Source organism: Acanthochromis polyacanthus, chromosome 22 (genome assembly GCF_021347895.1).
Source record: "Acanthochromis polyacanthus isolate Apoly-LR-REF ecotype Palm Island chromosome 22, KAUST_Apoly_ChrSc, whole genome shotgun sequence".
Taxonomy (NCBI): domain Eukaryota; kingdom Metazoa; phylum Chordata; class Actinopteri; family Pomacentridae; genus Acanthochromis; species Acanthochromis polyacanthus.
In genome coordinates, this window is record NC_067134.1 from 10514999 (window position 1) to 10535655 (window position 20657).

At 37.0% G+C, this 20657-nt stretch overlaps 1 protein-coding gene across 2 annotated transcripts in view; it reads left to right on the plus strand.

The window, feature by feature from the left end:
• Positions 1-905: 905 nt before the first annotated feature.
• Positions 906-20657, plus strand: part of ahr2 (aryl hydrocarbon receptor 2) — a 107655-nt gene continuing 87903 nt past the window's right edge. For both annotated transcript variants that reach the window (XR_007939132.1, XM_051942290.1), the window contains exons 1-2: positions 906-1363; positions 20037-20224. Coding sequence is in view for 1 of the 2 variants with exons in the window: in XM_051942290.1 (XP_051798250.1) it covers positions 1305-1363; positions 20037-20224 (247 nt within the window). In the remaining variant the exon portion in view is untranslated. The remainder of the gene's footprint in view (positions 1364-20036; positions 20225-20657) is intronic.

Genomic DNA, 20657 nt, shown 5'->3' on the forward strand with positions numbered 1-20657 from the left:
TTTGCTTTTAAATTTACTGTAATATTTTGAAAAGTAATATTACATTTTTATCTGTTACTGGAACTATAGAGATGTTTCTTTAAAATAAATAAATAAATAAATAATAATAATAATAATAACAAGACAACGAAGGAGAGGAATATTTATTTCATCGTGCACTATAAATTATTATTTTAGAATTTGCTATTTTAAAAAGTAAAATTACTTGATAAATATATGTATTTTAGATACTCTTTTATTACTGGAAATATAGAAATGTGTCTTTAAAGTATATAAATACATAGTTAAATAAGAACTTATGTTCTAATTTATATAGATTATAATTTATTTATTGCATTAATAATATGAATATTTATTTATCAAATTTATTTTATTTATTTGAAATATCTTTCTTGATGCATTTCTCCACAGTGACACATTATTTATTGAATATAAAATGTAAAATTACATAGTTATTTATTACTGGAAATAATTCTATTTATTTAATTCTGCACTGTAAAACTTGTTTATAACGCAATTATGTGCTGTGACATATTATTTATTGGAAAAAACCTTTTAAATGCGATAAATAAAATGAAAAAATTCTGATTTCATAAACACTTTATTTATTTATTTGCACTGATACAATTTTGACAAGCCCCTGTAAATATTATCAAATGCATCAAATTCAATGTAGACATTTTTAAATACATAAAGATGTGTTTATGCCACAGCTAATCAGTGTTGTTATTATTGTTTAATAAATATTAGTTTTCCTAAATTGAACACTGTATTTACACAAGCATGACAGACATTTTAAAGGTCTTCCCAGTTGGATTGCGGTTTATCCAGTCTGTGGCTGCTGCGGGAACGTCCGGTCCACCTTAAAAATTTCTGCTCTCATATTACAGTAAGACACGTACATGACGGGAGCGCGCAGTGGTGGCAGCGGCCCTGTCAAATCACAACGGCGACGACGAACACGGAGGACTTACATAAAAATCTTTCCAGACTCTTTGAACAGCTAAAAGTCGCTTTTATTCGGTGCGGGGACGCTTCAGGCTGTGGAATATGGAAAGTTGTGACAGTTTACTGACGTCTCACGGACGTTTGCTGTAGCTAAATCGGGGAAAAGTACTTATTTTAGACTCAGCTAGCTTCGAGTCGTCAAGCAGCGGAGAGGACCGAGCGGCTCTGACCGACTCATTGCCAGCTTCACTTCGCCGTTTCCCGGGGCATGTGAGCCTCCTGTCACCGGGACCGACAGAGAAACCGGGATAAAGCCATTTTTCTTTTCTGTTGTTGTTGCCGGCTCCGAAGTGACCATGATGCCCAACACGGCGCTCTACGCGGCGAAGAAACGGAAGAAACCGGTCCAGAAAATGTAAGTGAAAAAGTCCCAAACGTATGGTTTAACCCTCCATTGGCTGCTGGGAAGGAAAACACCACAGACACCCACTTTAATGCACTTTAACATGCGAATTTACCGTGCTATTAATGCACACAATGCTTCAGATCCTCCTCAGTACAGTTAAAGTCGATATTCCTCCTATAACTACTGCAAACATCCTGCTTTAGTGTTTTTACTGCACTAGGATATGTTACTGTACCACCGCTGCATACTTGTACTACTACTACTACAATACATGGGTCTTTTTGAGGTGTAGCTGTGCAAACATCTCCAGAGTGTTTCTGCTCTAAAAGGTTATTTAAATGTGATCCAAGCAGCTTGTCAGATTGTTGAGCTGTTTCTGGGTTCTGAGTGTGCCGTGTAGGCGGTTAGCCAGGTTATCAGAGCACAAAGTGAAACCCCACATCAGTAAAGTTGCCACGCCGCCTTCTTCTGATTCGACTTCTGATTTGAGCAAACCTGTCTGTGGCATTTTTGTCCGCCCCCTTGGATTCCCCTTCGAGGAACCCTGGAGGGCCCCCGACCACAATTTGAGATCCAGTGTTGTAGCACCGGAAAGCCGTTCTTCAGGGTTTGTGTATACATGAGGAGGGGGGAGACGTTTCAGACTGATTCTTCTTTCTGCCTCCAGATGCTCAGGATGGAGCTTTTGATGGTTCTGTAGGGAACCCTGTTTTCACGCTGTGGAAGCACGAGTCCTCACCTCACTTTTAGGCTCTTTGTTCTGCTGTGCTTTGTCAGAAATAAAGTCAATGTCATGTTTCAGGACTCATTCTAGCACCATTTAAAGAACCACAAAGTCATTCTTTGCACCAAAACGGGACAATTTTCTTTTTCTTTGAAGCTCTTTGTGAAACAGTCTCTTCATTTTAAGGATTTTCAAAAGGATTGCAGACTTTGATGTTCCTTAAATGTGCTGTAAAGAACCTTTAGGAGAAGAACAGTTTCCTCAGTAGCAAACTAAGCTAGTCTAACGTTCATCCTCAGTGGTTCAAACTGACCTGTTCTGCATAGGGAACCCTTAAAACAGGTTAAGCTGATCTTTGTAGACCCTCAAAAGAGCTTAGAAGAAATGCTCAGGAAGGTTCTCTGATCAGCGGTTCTTCAAAAACACTTAAACAACCTTAAAGCTCTTTAACATACCATGCTGGTTTGGTTCTTTACACAGGATCTCTAATGGCTAACTAAAGAGACTCTTTAAAGAACCGTGTTGGTTCTCACTAGTACCTGTACAGCGCTATGATGAACTTGTAGAGATGTTCTCTGAGCACCATGCCAGTCATCAGAGGCCCTATGTGCTTCTGTAAGGAACCTTTTTGGATGGGTTCCCAAAGGCACCATGCACAAATAGTCTATTAGAGATTCTGTAGGGTTCTCTAAAGAACCTTTTAGACAAGTTCTGTGAGGGGCTGTGTTCTTTGTAGACAATTCAAGGTGCTGTGAAGTCATGTCAAAGAGGTTCTTCAAAGCTTTGCCCTCAAGTAGTTTGTCTGTGATCTTAAAGTAAGCTGACATGTTCTTATTAGAACATCCGTTAGTGTAGAAAAACGTTAGAGATGTTCTCTAAAGCACTTCCTTGTTATCACGTCTTTCTCCAGGTGAAGGGTTATTGTATCAGTGATTTCATTCTCCTTCCTCCTACGGTGTGACTCTGATGAAACACGTTCTCTTTGAGTGACTTAGTACTCGTCATGTAGAACTTTATGCTGCTGATTTAAATGGTCTAACACATTAGTAACAACTGCAACATCGTCTGACTGGATTCATAGTTGGGTCATCATTTCTGTTGTGAGAATACAACTAACATGTTAGCTTTTGGAACCAAATCTTCTTTTTCAGCGTTTCTCTGCTCTGCTGTTTTTTGCTCATTTAGCTGTGAACACCTGGAACCTGCATGTCAAACTCCTTGTTTCGTTTAAATAAATAAATAAATAAGTTGTAGCAGGATCCATTTGAGTTCTCGTATCTCTGTTCATAATGCATGACCTGCAGTGTCACTACTGTGCACATCACAGTGTTAATGCTGCAGACCGACAGCAAAGGACCTTTAGAGAACTGCTCTACAGCACCATGGTCAGAGTACCATGAAGAACCTTGAGAGTTCTACCACAGAACCATTCTGAAATGGTTCATTTTAAACCATTCTATGTGCTGTAAGGAACCTTGTGAAGGGTTTTCTTTAGCCCCATGTTCCATTATTAATCCTTTAAAGAACTTTTAGAGGTAGTCTTCTGAAGAACCATGCTGAAATAGTTCATTTTAAACCTTTTCAAATGCAGTAAAGGAACTAATAGGGTTCTACCACCTTATAAAGCTGAATAAGTTCATCCAAACCCAAAGGTTCTGTACAAAACCTTCAGGGAAGTTCTCTTTGTACATGGTTAATTCTAAACCCTTCAAAGTGCTGTAAAGAACCTTTAGAGGTGATTTCCCAAAGCACAATGCCAAGATGGTTCATTTTAAACCCTTTAAAGTGCAGTGAAGAACGCTTTGAGGGGTTCTCTGTAACTCCGTGTTCCATTATAAACCCTTTAAAGTACTGTCAAGAACTTTTAGAGGTAGTATTCCAGAGAACCATGCTGAAATAGTTCGTTTTAAACCATTCAGTGTGCAGTAGAAATCATTTAGAGAGGTTCTGTTTGAACCATGGTTTCAAACAGAACCTCTAATGTGCTGAACAGACCTTGTAGAGGTGTTCTACCAAAACACCAGGCTAAAAATAGTTCATTTTAACCTTTTCAAGGAGTTGTAAAGAACTTTTAGTGGTGTTTTCGCAAACATCGTGCTAAGAGGGTTCATTTAAAACCCTTTAAAGTGCAGTAAAGAACTTGTACAGGTGTTCTACCAAAACACCACACTGAAAAGGAGTAAATCCTTCTAAGGTTAGTAATGGAGCTTTAAAAGGATTCTACCACTTTAAAAAGATGAAAAACTTCATTTTAAACCAAAAAGTTCTGTAAAGAACCTTCAGAGAAGTTTCCTTTGCACCAGGCTTCATTTCAAAACCTTTAAAGTGCTGTAAAGAACCTTCGGAGTCGTTCTATTAAAGCAACATGCTAACATAGTTCATTTGAACGCTTTCAAAGTCCTATAGAACCTTTAGATAGGTTATTTTTGTACCGTGGTTCATTTTAAACCTTTCAAAGGTGCTGTAACAAACTTTTAGAGGTATTCTAAGAGAGCACCATACTGAGAAGGAGTCATTTTAAACCATCCAAAGTGCAGTAAAGGAACTTTCAATGGGTTCTACGACTCACCACTACCACAAGCTGAAAAAGTTCAAATTTAAACCAGTGAAAGTTCTGTAAAGAACTTCCAGAGAGGTTTTCTTCTGCACCATGGTTCATTTTAAACTCTTTAATGTGCTATAAAAAATCTTTAGAGGTGTTCTATTAAAGCACTCTGCTAAAATAGTTCATTTTAACCCTTTCAAAGTGCTGTAAAGAACATTTGGAGGTGCAAAAAATACATGCCAAGGTCGTTCATTTTAAACCTTTTAAAGTGCTGTAAGGAACTTTTAGAGGGAGTCTCCCAAAGAACCATGCTGAAATAGTTCTTTTTGAACCCTTATAGTGTTCTGTAAAGAATTTTTGGAGTAGTTCTATTAAAGCACCATGTTAAAATGGTTCATTTTAGACCTTTCAAAGTGCTGTAAAGAGCTTTTAGATGTGTTCTACCAGAGAACTGCACTAAAATAGGTCTTTTTAAACCTGTCCAAAATGCTGTTTAGAACTTTTAGAGATGTTCTACTAAAGTACGATGCTGAGATGGTTCCTTTTAAACCCTTTAAAGTGCTGTAAAGAACGTTTAGTGGTGTCCTATTAAAGCAGCATGCTAAAAGGTTCATTTTAACCCTTTCAAAGTGTTATAAAAACTTTGGAGAAGATATTTTCGCACCATGGTTCATTTTAACCCTTTCAAGTGCTGTTAAGAACTTTTAGAGATGTTCTACCAAAGTACCATGCTTAGATGGTTCATTTTAAACCCTTTAAAGTGCAGCAAAGAACCTCCAGAAGCGTTCTCCAGAGCACCCTCCTGATATGTTCTAGCTCGATCTTTCACGCTGCTGTGAAGAACCCTTACAGAACCCTTGCAGAACCCTTACAGAACACGAGGACCGCTCTGAGCCACACCGTCTTTCTCCGTGTGATTTACCAGTTTGTGATTTTTAACTTTAACAAGCCAGACGGAGTGTTAACGGCTCCACACGGAACCGCAGGCCCGAGCAGAGAACCTCGGCAGAACCCTGCCAGAACCGTGGTTTCAGTGTGTGTGTGGTACTACCTGCATTAATCATAATCAGGACGTGGAGCGAGAGCGCTCTCACGCAATGTTTCCACGAGGGAGGAGGGAGGGAGGAGGATGGCGTAATCTGAGACTCGCTCTGTTTTTTTTCCTTCTCCTCCGACTGCCACAACATACTTTTTTCCTGTCTTTCCTTCTGTCTCTGTGTGTTTTTTTGGGGGGTTGTTTTTTGCCTCCCTCCCTCGACTCAAATTAACATAGTTCTGTGTCACGCAAACGGTTACGTAAGTCTGTCATGTTAGTTTTTTAGGAAAAGTTGCTCTCAGGGAGTTTATCTTTCTGTTCTTTTTTTTTTTTTTTAGGGAAATGGTGTTGGCTGAGTGAGTGAGTTATGACTGAGTGAGTGTGTTTAACCCACAGACAGGTCTGGAGGCGGCGTTACAGCGCTCTGCCCCGAGGCGCTGTACCTTTATGTTTACACTGCTTTGTAAAAGTAGAACATTTCAACTTACGGTAATGTCTGTGTGTGAGAGAGGACTTCTATAACAAACAAAAACAACAGACCAACAGAAGAAGACCTGGAGGTACACTACAGGCCAAACGTTTCTGTTCACAATACCTTCTTAAAAACCAGTATGGATTCTGGGGGATGTTTTACTGCAGGATCAGATTTTACTGTCATTGATATGGACCATTTTCCTCAGTTTACCTTCACGTATACAGTTACCAGACAATTAATGTATTATTCACTTTAGCATACAAAAATCCCAATAAATCTCAACTTTGTTCATATCTCTATAACTACCACAGAAAGAAACAGCTAAGTAAAGAAGCAAGGGTACATATTTGTACATTGAGGGAAAGAAGGATCCACTGAAAGAGAAACTACAAAACAGCTAATGGTGTCCAACAAAGGAGTGGACAACACCCTGAAGACTCTGGAAGAAACTGGAAGTTACGATAAATAAGGGAGGAAATCAACATGACGAGATCAAAACCCAACTCTCTGACAACTGTGAAAAAACATTTGAGAAAGGCTGGTCTGAAGGGTTGTGTATCAGCAAAAAAAGCACTACTTTGTCCAAAGAGCAAGAAAAAGAGATATGAGTGGGCAAAAGCACACACAAATTGAACCTTTCACACCAATTGGAGCTAAGAGTAGCTAATAGAAGTTAACAGGAGCACACCCTTGCTATCTAGAGCTGAGAAAAGCTAATAGAAACTATCAAGAGCTAAAAGTTTGCACTTGTTAGCTTCTACTAGCTTCTTTTTGCTTCAGTTGGCTCTAATTTTGTCCTGTTAGCAAACCAGAGCCAAGTGGAGCTACACGAAGCTAATAGAGGCTAACAGGAGCAGACTCTTGCTATCTTGAGCTGAGAAAAGCTAATAGGAACTACCAAGAGCTAACTGGCGCTGTCTAGACTTAACAGAAGCTAACTGGTTTGCGCTTGTTAGCAAACCAGAGCCAATTGGAGCTAAGAGAAGCTAGTCGAAGTTAACAGGAGCTGACACTTGCTCCTGTTCGCTGATAGAAGCTCACACTGTGCACCAATTAGCTTCTACTAGCTTCTCTTAGCTCCAATTGTTAGCAAACGAGAGTCAACTGGAGCTAAGAGAAGCTAGTAGAAGCTAACAGGAAGAGACATGTGCTCCCGTTATCATGTATAAACTAACAGTCAGTACCTGTTGATAGCTAGTAGAAGCTAACAGTCTGTGCCTGCTAGCTTCTACTAGCTTCTCTTTGCCCCAATTGGCTTCGGGCTTCGGCCCTGTTAGCAAACCAGAGCAAATTAGAGCTAAGAGAAGCTAGCAGAAGCTAACAGGAGCAGACACTTGTGATCTAGAGCTGAGAAAAGGTAATAGAAACTGCCAAGTGCTAACTCAAGCTGTCTGGACTTAACAGATGCTAACTGGCGTTAACAGAGGCCAATAGGAGCTAACTTTAAATTTTATGTTTAAACATATGAATTAGGTATTATCTCACTTAATACATACTAATTTGTTTTAATGTCCAACAATAGTGCAACAAAACATACGCCTGAATGTGCATTTTGAATGTTTTCTTTCCATCTGTCTGAAAGAAAACATGATGGATGCAGAAAATCCCAAAATCTCAAAACCGACTGGTGCAAGAGACGCTAATGTGTTAGCTATAATGTGCTGCTATGTCAACCTCTATGTTTGTGACTGCAGGGTTTTGCAGTGATAGTATCTTTGTGTCCAGCTTTTTTTTCCGCCCTAAAATGGGAAAACCATTTTTTTAAGGACTTGGCTTTGTGCACGGGGGCATTGTGATGCTGAAACAGGAAAGAGCCGTCCCCAGAGCTCACTATTGTCTAAGATATCATTGTCTGCTGCAGGATTAGGCCGATCGAATGTCAGCCGTGATGTTCCCGACCTGCATGCTGGTGTCCTCTCTCCTCCCATGACCTGGAAACTGTCCCCCCCCCCCCCATTATGGAGGTGCCTCCAATCCCTTAAATGCACCTTAAGGCGACTAGCGAGGAGAAATGTGGCTTCAGGAGGAGCAAAATCAATTTGTTGTTTTCCATAAAGTATCAATGACAATGGTTTTCTCAAAAGTGATGTCGTGTGTTTTTCAACAAAAAACCCAAAATATTCTGATTACAATGAAGAAATAAGACACAAATGTTTGGCATTTTGACCTGAGGAATGCCTCAAACAGGGAGCTAATTATCCATCAACAGACTGCTCAGTTTTTCAAGAAAGCTTTTAATCTGTAAAGTGCAAACAGATTTTATAATTTCAAAACGAAGCCATTAGTACTTGGCGTTGGCAGGTACTTAGACTTTTGAAGGACTGAACATTGGAACAATCTGTTCTGAAAGGAATAAACTGGCCTCATGGAGTTGGCATATGGACAACTGTTTGCAAAACCTTTAAAGCAAACAACCATTGATTGACTTCTCTTTAAATGGAGACATTTCTCGAGACTTTATTAATTGTTTTTCATTGTAAAATGTCAAGGCCAGTTTGTGTCATCTACATTTATAGCTCAGGTGATGGAGACTGTAGAATCGGTGGTTTCTGTATGAAAGGATTGTACTGAAGTTTAGCGGTGCTATGGATGGATTTCCACTTGGTTCCTTTTGTTGTGATGACTGAAACAAATTTAGCACTGAAGTTAAAAAGACTTTGAGCGATGATTTCTGTGGGGTAAAGAGGTCAGATTTCTAGTTTTGTTTTGGTGGATGTGGTTTGTGTTGAAGTCATGCCAATGTGTTGCTGCTGTTTCTCTTATGACTTGCATGTGACGGACATCAGCCTCCCAGCTTTCACTTCCTGGGTGCTATAACATCGGCTAAGGTCAGGACACGGTGAAGCAGCTGAGTCACTGCAGGGGTCTCAGTTCTCAGAGTAAATACAAAAAAAAAAAAAGAGCTGCAGTTTGTGTTCCTGGAAAGGGATTGTTGACACTTAGGCGCTTAGCATATGTGAATAGCAATAATACATGTGCCAGATTTACCATCCTTCCCATTCTTACTTTCCTGCTACTTCCATGTTTTGATACATTTGTGCATCTACTACAGGCCAAATATAAACAAAACTGTACTCAAATTCACCAGTATTCCTTAAATGCCTCTTGTGCAAGCTACAGTGGAAGTTAGCTAGGCGACTGTGCACAGAGAAGCCTCTAGTCTCCACTCAGCTGCTGCAGCACCTTTTTTGGAAAAGTGTGAAGCAACTTGTTCTGATGTCAGATTTTATCCAAGCTGAAACCAAGTAGTTTCATCTACATGTGCTGTTTTCTATAACAGGCAGAAATGTCCCAAAAAACAAAACAACAACGAGCATAGAAACGGTTTTATTTTTATTTTTCTAATTTTCCACTTCCACCAACCTTTATTTAACTCAGTAGTTTAAAATGTGAAAAAAATCAATTATGAAAACTAAATTGCGGTGTATTAGTATTACTGCTAAAACCCCTCAAACGCAGGGACTGTTGAGAAAGTCTGTTTAGTCCTAAGTTTGAAAAACTGTTTTCGAAAAAGCCAGTGTAAAAGCTTTTTTTTTTTTGGCCAAAAGAGATATGTTTTTTTTTCAAATTTTTGCAATTTCCAGCAACCTTTTCTAATGCAGCACTTAAATACTTGCGTAAAAAAACATCATAGAGAGATGACTAAAGTATGTTAGATTACATTTATAGCTAAAACTCCTCACATGTAGGTGACTGTACACCAAGAAGCCTCTAGTCTCCCTGGTCGTGAGTTTAGAAACGCATTCGAAAAAGTGTAAACCCAACCAGATCTTTTGCCGGTTCGCAGTACCGGACCGTACCGGCTTACTTTCACCCCTGTTAATAGGTGATTGTTTCCTGTAACCTTGTAGGTTTGTTATTTTTTAATCCCGTCCTGCATGTCTTTGGTGCTGTTTCCCCACATCCAGGTTGTGTTTGGTGATTAATTATTTCCTGTTAAATGCATCAAGGTGTGTTATGGGTGTCAGTGGATTGTGAGTGATTCCAGGCCTTATCACCTCTGCTCCCTGATATGTTTCACACTTTTGGTTGTGAAACAGGTGTTAGGTTGCAGGTGTTGTTGTCCGGCTTTCTCGGCCCGCTGTTTCTCCCCGTATCATAACTCCAGCAGGGCACCGGTTTAGTTTCTTTTGTTCTGAAGTGGTGTCGCTGCCCCGTTGGAGACAAAGTGCTTTTGTGTGAACGCCGAGGAGTGTTTCTTCAGGTCCAACACATCCCCCTGAACACACCACAGTCCACGCCCCTTCCAGGACAGATCGACGGCCAGATAAAGCGAGCAGCAGCAACACTGGCCGCTCATTGTTCTGGCGGGGAGTTGTGCCGTCAGGAATGCAGCGATAGCCATCTCACCTCGATTTCAGATATGTTGTGTTCTGTCGTATTATTGGAAGCAGATGTTTTATTTGCAGGAGGGGAGGGCAGGGAAGAGAGGTTTTACACTTTTATGTTCCGCTTGCAGCTCGGCTATGGACAGATTTTAACATTTCAGCTTGCCAAAGTCACCAGGAAGCAACTTTTCCTGCAGATTTTACACTTTACAGTACATATATGCAGCTAAAACTGACAGATAGACTCACAGTGCAGCTTAGGCACCTGATGTTGTGGTTATTTAAGCTCATTTTATACGTATTGGGTCAATTTTTTTACAATTGATCTCATATTTTATCCCCAATTAATGATTATTTTGTGATTAAAGCTATTTTTAGCGGTACTTTTGTTTATTTATAGAACAGTTATCCCATGAAATCATGCTATACTCACTGTAGACACATGCTGTTGTGGTTATTTATGCTAATTTTACAGGTGTTATGGCCATTTCTTCCAATTAATCTAATATTTTATCCCCAATTAATGATTATTTTGTGATTAAAGCTATTTTTAGTGTTGTTGTTGTTGATTTACAGAACAATTTTCCCATTAAATCATACTATACTCACTATAGAGACCTGTGTTTGTGGCTATTTATACTATTTTTTAAAGATATTTGGCGATTTTTTTTTTTACTATTAATTGAAGATTGTTGCCCCCAGTTAATGATTACTTTCGAATGACATTATTTTTAGAGGTATTTTTGTTTATTTATCGAACAATAATCCCTTGAAATTATACTATATTCACTGTAGACACATGCTACTGTTTTTATTTATGTTAATTTTACAGGTATTTAGCAGTTTTTTAAACAATTAACCGAATACTTTTTCCTAATTAATGATTATTTTGTGATTAAAGTTATATTTAGAGGTATTTTTGTTTATTTATAGAACAATTAGTATGCATAAAGACACTACACTCACTTTTGGCAAGGGCATTTTTTCTCAGTTGGTGATTATTTTTTTCATTTTTGGTCCAGTTTTAGAACAATTATCTGATGAAATCATTCTTTACTCACTGTAGACACCTGCTCTTGTGGTTTTTTCTGTTAATTTTAAAGTTTTTTGGGACATTTTTTACAATTAATCCAACATTTTTTCCCAGTTTTGGAGTGATTGTCTTGGAATTAAAGTTCTTTTCAGGGGTATTTTGGTCCAGTTTTGTAATTAATCTGTGAACTCACTAAACAGGAATATTTCTGCCACTTAATCACATTTATTTATGGCTTGTTTCTATGTCTTAAAGTCCTTCTTTAGAGGAATTTTGGACGTTTTACAGGACTCTTAACCTGTAAATTCAAGCTACACCCACTTTAGACGTGTGTTTTTCTGCTGCTTGATGTTTATTTTTGTCCTCGTGCTATTTGAAGAGGCATTTTGATCCATTTTTAGAGCAATTATCCTGTGAAATCATATAATCAGTCATAGTATCCGACTCAGTCCAGGCATGGAGCATTTATTTTTAGCTCTTTTCTGCCGCTTAAAGTTCATTTTAGAGGTATTTTGCTGTTTTTCCACAATGATTAGCCTTTAAAATAATACAATATTGACTTTAAGCAGGAGCTCTCTGCTGTTTAGTCGTTATTTTTGGCTCTTTTCTACCTTTTGAATTTATCTTAGAGGTATTTTGCTGTTTGTATGGAACTTTGAGCCTGTAAAATCATACAATATTGACTTGAAGCAGGAGTTTTCTGTTGTTTAGTGTTTATTTATGGCTGTTTCTACCTCTTAAAGTTAGTTTTAGAGGTATTTTTGCTCTATTTTTCGACCTATGAGCCTGTAAAATCATACAATATTGACTTGAAGCAGGAGTTTTCTGTTGTTTAGTGTTTATTTATGGCTGTTTCTACCTCTTAAAGTTAGTTTTAGAGGTATTTTTGCTCTATTTTTAGACCTATGAGCCTGTAAAATCATACAATATTGACTTGAAGCAGGAGTTTTCTGTTGTTTAGTGTTTATTTATGGCTGTTTCTACCTCTTAAAGTTAGTTTTAGAGGTATTTTTGCTCTATTTTTAGACCTATGAGCCTGTAAAATCATACAATATTGACTTGAAGCAGGAGTTTTCTGTTGTTTAGTGTTTATTTATGGCTGTTTCTACCTCTTAAAGTTAGTTTTAGAGGTATTTTTGCTCTATTTTTAGACCTATGAGCCTGTAAAATCATACAATATTGACTTGAAGCAGGAGTTTTCTGCTGTTTAGTGTTTATTTATGGCTGTTTCTACCTCTTAAAGTTAGTTTTAGAGGTATTTTTGCTCTATTTTTAGACCTATGAGCCTGTAAAATCATACAATATTGACTTGAAGCAGGAGTTTTCTGCTGTTTAGTGTTTATTTATGGCTGTTTCTACCTCTTAAAGTTAGTTTTAGAGGTATTTTTGCTCTATTTTTAGACCTATGAGCCTGTAAAATCATACAATATTGACTTGAAGCTGGAGTCTTCTGCTGTTTAGGGTTTATTTATGGCTGTTTCTACCTCTTAAAGTTAGTTTTAGACGTATTTTTGCTCTTTTTGTAGAACTATGAGCCTGTAAAATCATACAATATTGACTTTAAGCAGGAATTTTCTACTGTTTAATACTATTTCTGTCTCTTTTCTACCTCTTAAAATTATTTTTGGAGGTATTTTGCTCTTTTCATACACCTATTAGCTTGTTAAATCATAAAATATTGCCATTAAGCAGGAGTTTTTCGGCTGTTTAGCATTTTTTTCTGACTGTTTCTACCCTTTCAGGCCAAATCTACGTAGTATTTTGGTCCTTTTATAGATGTAAATCATAAAATACTCACTTTTGGCCCGAGGTTTTCTTCTTCTTGCGAATATTGTTTTGGTCTTCTTGTGTCGTCTTTATGTAAAAGCAAACTTTTCTTCGAGAGACGTTGGAGGGGGTTTTATTTGGAGTTTGCATGCGACACGTGGGCTGTTTGACGCTCCACCGGCTTCTCGCTGAGGTTCCTGTTTTGGTGCGTTTCTGGTTAAAGTTTCCTGCCACTCCAGAGCAGCAGTCGGGAGGTTAAAGGGTGGAATGCCTCGGCGGTACAGGCGCTCTCACACTCCTCCAGTGGCCTCGCCTGACCTGGAATCCCCGGCGGAGTCCTCAGCAGGAACATCTGAAGCTGATTTAAGTGGAGAAGCAGCTGCTGTGAGAGAGCTACCTGCAGCTGGGAGCTCACCGGTTTTATTCCCACAGCAGCCCGACGCTTCACCAGCGACAATCCTGAACCTGGCCAAGCCCGTCACATATTTTAAATGTCAGCAGAGCTTGCTGCTGACATGAATCTGCATTTTGGATCATTTTGGTCCAATATTAGAAGTTCCTCTGCAGCTACAGAAGCTTGAATCGCCTCCTTTTTGTGGCGTTTTCAATTTTGCATTTCTTTTCTGCAGAAATAAGCACGATTTGTTGGTTTCATCTCAAATAATTACATTTTTAGAACACTTTTTACTCAACCATCAGACCAGAATTGCTGTCAGAAAGCCTTTATAGTCAATAAAAACACACAAATGGGTCGATATTCAAGGTTCAGGGTTTACTGTGATCTGCACAGGAAAGAAACACGTCTGCCTGAATTATGAAATTCTTTCTTTGCTAACCACAACAATCGCCAAACAGTATAAATCTAAGGGCAAAATAGATTAAAAAAAAGATAACTAGAAATACAATAAAATGCAATAAAATAGACAAAAATAAAATACAATAAAATAAAATAAATTAAAAAAATCTAAAAAATAGATAAGTAATGATAAATAAAATGAAATATAATAAATTAGACAAAAAATAGAGTAAATAAATAAATATAAAAATAAATTAAACAAAATAAACAATAATATAAAAAATGGATAAATGATGGATGAATAAAATAAAATAAACAACACTAAAACATTTTAAAAACAGAAAAAAATTTGATAGAAATAGTATGATAAATAAAATAAACTATACTAAAAATAGAATTTTTTTAAATAATAAATTACGAAATAATGGACAAATAAAATATATAGTAAAAAAGTTAATAATTAAAAAACAGTAAGTACAAATTTGAAAAATGATAAATGAAATAAAATGTACTAGGCTAAAATAAAATAAAATAATTAAAAAATCTAAAAATATATGAAATGAAAAGAAATAAAACAGACTAGACTAGATGTAAATATGTTAAAAAGTAAATAAATTAAACAAAATAAAAAATTGCTAAAAAATAAAAAATGGATAAATTATGGATAAATAATATAAAATAAACTAGACTAAAAAATTGAAATAGAAAAAAATTACATAAAAATAAAAAATGGCTAAATGAAATAAAATGAACTATAATAAAAACAAATAATAGAAAAAGGATACATAATGGACACAAAAATAAAATAAACCAGAAAAAAATTTAAAAAATATAAATTGAGAAATAGTGGATACATTAAAATATGATAAACTAGACTAAAATAAATGACAGATAAATAAAGGCAGGAGTAGTGCAACGTCAGCTTACGTGCAATAATCAGCAGGTAATGTGCAACAGACTGCAAACCGTCATGAGGTCGTCTGAGTTTACAGGCGTCTGTTTAGGAGCTGGTTTCAGACACATACATGTATTTTTTCACCCAGTTGCAGACAACATGAAGCCCCTCCTGTGGTAGACCTAAAATATTTTAATGCTCTGTATTTTTACAGTGTTTGACACCCCTTCTTTAGAGACTATTTGTGACTGAAAGGTGCTAAAAAAATCAGCAGAACTCCAACGCTGTCTGCTCGTCATTTTCCACTTGACAGATTTGCTCGTGCGTCGATGTTCAGACAAACTTTATTTCTACTTTCTGTTTGCATACAGCAGCTGGCGGTCTGTCTCGGAGCTCGTCTGGGTTTTGATCGAGGTCGCCTCAAAGGTTTATTTTAGGAGGCGCAGCGATCTGGAAACTTGTTTTCTTCAAGCGGAAAGAAGAAGTAGAGGCGAGCTGTTTTTAAACTGTGATGCAGACGGCGATCGCTGAGCGCCACTCGTCTCATTGGGTGAAGTTTGCGATCGCTTTTGGAGCTCGTTTGGAAATAAACGTGATTTAAAATATCAAAAATGCAAAACTAAACTAGTTTGTGGTAGTTTAACACGTCGTAGAAGTGACGAAGAAATAAAATAATAATAAATATAAATAGGAACAGTCAGTGTACGAAATTGCTCTAAAGTGCGTCTCTGATTTGCGTGAAATTTAAGATTGATAAATTGAATAAAATAGTTGTATTTTAAGTTTTCAATTCAAGATAAAAATCGGTTATATCTTATCATGTTGTTGATTCAGAATATATATCGAAGTACAAATTAGATTAAAAAAATAGATATAATATATTAAATAAACTACACTAGAAGTAAAAAAAATAATTAAGCAAAATAAAAAATAGCAAAAAATAAAAATTAAAGAAACAGATAAATACTGGCTAAATAAAAGAAAACAAACAACATTAAAAATTTGAAAAATAGAAAAAATAAATAAAATAAAAAATAAAAATGAATCGGGTACATAAATAAAATAAAAATGGATAACTAAAATAATAAAAATAAAATAAATAAATAAATAAAGAAAGAAAGAAAGAAAAATGGAAAAAATGCAAATAAAAAATGATCAATAAAATAAACTAGATTAAGATAAAATAAAATAAATTATTCAGTGAAAAAAATGAAAAAATCCAAATGGATAAATAAAGGCTATTATTATTATATGGACTGTACAAAACATGGAGAATCTGAAATGTTGGGCAAATAGGCATCAAAAATAAAATGAACAAAAAGCGTATAATACAGAAATCTGCTCAAGATATTTTCTGATCCACATGTAGCTGCATAAACTAAACACCAGACTGCCTGCTTTAACATTCAAGATTCAAGATTCTTACTTACAAATTACGAAAAACATTCAAGTAAATAAAAACAGTGGCAACTAAAATTATGTAGCAGATCTCTGAAAGTTGGTTAAACTTTCACAGCTAAGAAGGACAAAACACTGCATGTGTGCTGTTTTAGGCTCCAGAAACCAGCTTCTTTCCAGCATGAACTCGTCATATCTCCTGAACCATCCTGGTGTGAGGAGCCCCACAGCTTCAGGCCTCCTCTGGACAACAGAAGAACCTCTGTCTGCTTTGAGTTAGTCACCAGAGTTCAGCTACAGACCTGCTCCTCCTCTGGGTTTATTTACCTCCTCACATGAGTTAACACAACAAAACGTGTTGATTTTATGCTGCAGCGAGGCAGATAATACAGGCCGCCAGTGAATTAACCTGCAAGATATTAATCAGAAAGTAGAGTTTGGAGAAAATAAACCTGCATGTGCAGTAAAAAAACCCAGCTCAAAAAACACAGCGTGGCCAGAAAACTGAGAACATCAGGACGAGTTCAGATTTTAGGAATTTTGGAAAAACTTAACCAGACACTTTTTAGTAATTTGGGACATCTAGAAAAATATTTCATACCTTCTTCTGGATCAATTTTGGACAGATTTCACCTACTTTCAGACACATTTTAGAAATTTTCTCGTCATTTTGGACCATTTTTGGGTAATTGCTGACCAGATTTATGCCACTGTGGACACATTTTGAGTCTAGTTTTGTGTTTTTGCAACAAACAGTGCACACAAATACACCGTCTTTCTTCTATTGGCATATTTTGAACTAATTTTGGGTCATTGTGAACAGTTTTTTATGCATTTTGGACAGATTTTTGTCATTTTAGGCAAATTTTGGATAAACTTCGACCATTTTGGACGGACTTTACCTAATTTCTTGACACATTTTACGCATTTTGGAAAGTTTTAGTTCTTTGGGACATTTAGAAAAATATTTTTGACAAAAGGTATGTCATTTTAGTCTAATTTTGAGTCATTTTGAGAATGCTGTAGTAATTAAGGACACGATTTGAGTTTATTTTGGACACAATTGAGTCATTTTAGACTTTTTTCTGTGATTTTAGATCAATTTTGGATAAACTTGAATCATTTTGAACAGATTTCACCTCACTTCTGACACATTTTTAGGAATTTTAGATAAGTTGTAGTCATTTTGAAGCATTTTTGGGTAGCTGTTGACAAGATTTATGTTATTTTAGACACAGTTTGAGTCTAGTTTTGTGTTTTTGCAGTGATGTGTGCAGCTAGAAGCAGAACAGTGCACACAAGGACATGATATTTTTAACCTTCTTTCTTCTATTTGCACATTTTGGACTCATTTTGGGTCATTCTGGACAATTTTTTATGCATTTTGAACAATTTTTGAACATTTGGGGCAGATTTCACCTGATTTTGGACACATTTTTAGGAATTTTTTGATGAATTTTAGTCATTTAAGAAATGTAAAATGTAGTACAAAATATAGCTTTAGTAAAGACAAAACATATTCTGCATGATGTAACAAACAAAAACCTGTGAAATAACTGTGAAAATAGGGCAGTGAAGGTGCCAGAAAGAACACTGTTACTGCAAAAACAGTGAAAATGATCACAAATTACCTTTAAAATAATGCTCAGTGAACGTTTACACACTGTAAAACACAGAATTACTGTTACTTTTACTTTCACGTGACTGTAAAAAAACGCACATTTTGGCCTGTTTTTGTGCAATTTAAAACTTTCTTTTGTGATTTTACTTGATATCTATAGTTTCACAAAGCAGGTAAAATCTATAAAATAACAGCAAAGAAATAATTTCCCACCTTTTAAACATGAATGCACATTTAAATAGTGGCACACGTCTTTACAAGAATTTCATTTTCTGATTAATCCTGTAAAAATTTGAATCATTATCTGTGAAACTACAATTTTTAGATGTGGATATTATTTTTCATTTCGCTATTTGTCACAATTCAGAGAAATTCTTCTGAAAACTAGATAATTTGAGATGAAATGTTAAGAATATGTACTTTTTCATCTGAATTGCTGCCTTTATGCCCCATAAAACATGAAAAATCTCGCGTTAACAAATAATTTCAAAGAAGTATGGAGTATAAAGTTGGTGAAAATCGACCTACATGTTTTTTTTAGCTGTTCACGGCACAGTTTAGTCAGGATGGAAAGTGTGATGAAGCTCTGGAACAGGTGAAGAATTACCTAACACCTGGATGAATAAATTAAAAGAGAATTAAACGTCCTCTCAGGTTTTTCAGCCTGTTTTTTAGCTCCTGCCTCCCTGCACTCGGTCATAATGGAGCTTTAATTCATGACCCTGGAGTCAGCAGCTTTCAGTTTCATGTTTTGTGTAAATAAACGTGACATTTCAAACGGTGGAAATGCCATTCAGGAAGGAAACTCTCCATTTCCCCCTCGCTCGGCGGATTTATAGCCCTCTCATCCGTCCAGCTCTAAATCACCTGCGGTTGTTTTTGAAGCGCTCGGCTGGTAAACAAGCCCTGCAGCAGGTGACATCACTTGTCTCACCTGGTTGCCGTGGCGACAGCGGATGGAGCAGGCGGCAGGCTCTGGAGAGTGGAGGTGGTCCGGGCTTCGCCATTGTCCTCAGACGGTTTTAAATAGATCCATGTGATGACATAAAGACTCGAATAATTAGAACTTAAGGTGGAAAATTTCTGACGTGTGTAGTTTCATAATGCAGCACAGAAACTCACTTTTACTGCATGAATGCTGTGAGATTGTAGCACAGAACTTACAAGAGTTGGTGGAGTTTTATTCACTGCAACCAGATTATTAAATAAAATAAAAGTGCAGAAATGTGTGGCAGTCTAGTATTTATTATCAGTGATAAGTTACCATTACATCATCTCAAGAGATAGATTACAGATTTAGAATCACTTAGAAATGTCCTTATTTTTGAAAGAAAGGCATTTTTTTCAATGAAGATAACATTAAATGAATGATAAATCCAGTCTAGACATTGTTAATGTAGTAAATGACTATTCTAGCTGGAAATTTTCAATGGAATATCTCCATAGGGGTACAGAGGAACATTTCCAGCAACCATCACTCCTGTGTTCTAATGCTACATTGTGTTAGCTAATGCTGTTGAAAGGCTCATTGATGATTAGAAAACCCTTGTGCAGTTATGCTAGCACATGAATAAAAGTGGGAGTTTTCATGGAACTACCTGGGTGACCCCAAACTTTTAAAAGGTAGTGTATATTATTTACACAATACAGTCCAATAAAAATGCAAAAAGACAAGATTTCAAGAACATTGTGTACAGGAGAAGATGGATTATCCAACAAAATAAGCAATTTTGACATCTGGAATTTTCTATTTTGTCGACTTAATGTGGAAAAGGACAAACTTCCCATGAATCAGTGTGTATTTAGTGATATCTGACCTCCTGCAGCCTTCAGTGTTGATCAGTGTGTCATCTCCATTAATCCCAGCAGCTGTTGTACTGATACAGTCTCATGTTAGCATCCAGAACACAATCAGGCTCGTTTGTCGTCGTGACCTTTCTCAGTCTCTGTCCAAACTTCTCAAAATGAATCTGACCTTTTCAAGAAGTCACTCGAGATTTGGAGTGACCAGTTTGAGTCTTCTAGAGTCGGTGTTTTAATGTTTTTATCTTTCTGTGTCTGCAGACCCAAACCTCAGCCTCCTGATGGTGTCAAGACCAACCCGTCCAAACGCCACCGCGACCGTCTCAACGGCGAGCTGGACAAGCTCACCAGCCTGCTGCCCTTCACCGAGGACGTCCGGGCTCGGCTGGATAAGCTGTCCGTCCTCCGCCTCAGCGTCGGCTTCCTGAAGGTCAAGAGCTTCTACAACGGTGAGTGTTCCACCATGTTCTCTGTGGCTGTTTGGCTCCTTCTCTGCAGACACACCTGGGTTTTTAATCTAATAGCACATTTGTTATCCGGATATAAGAAACAAATCTCACCTGCTGTAGCTGTTAATCTGATGACACAGTTGAAAGTATTGCAGACGTCTAAGACATGAGGCCGCCACGTTTATGCTCTGGCTCTAAGTGGTATTTATCATTGACAGATTGGGATGTTCACGATTAATGCTGCGTGTCCACAGGATCCGTCAATCATCCCATTCATTGTCTGTGTGTTTTGAGCTACGTTGTGGAACTTCGTGTCGGAGTTGCCTGCAGCTCATTTGCATAAAGTAGGCTTGAATTCTAATTTAGGCAAATTTGGTGCGAGGAACAGAGGTCTGAAGCATTGCAAAACTTCGTAAAACATCTAAACTAGCCA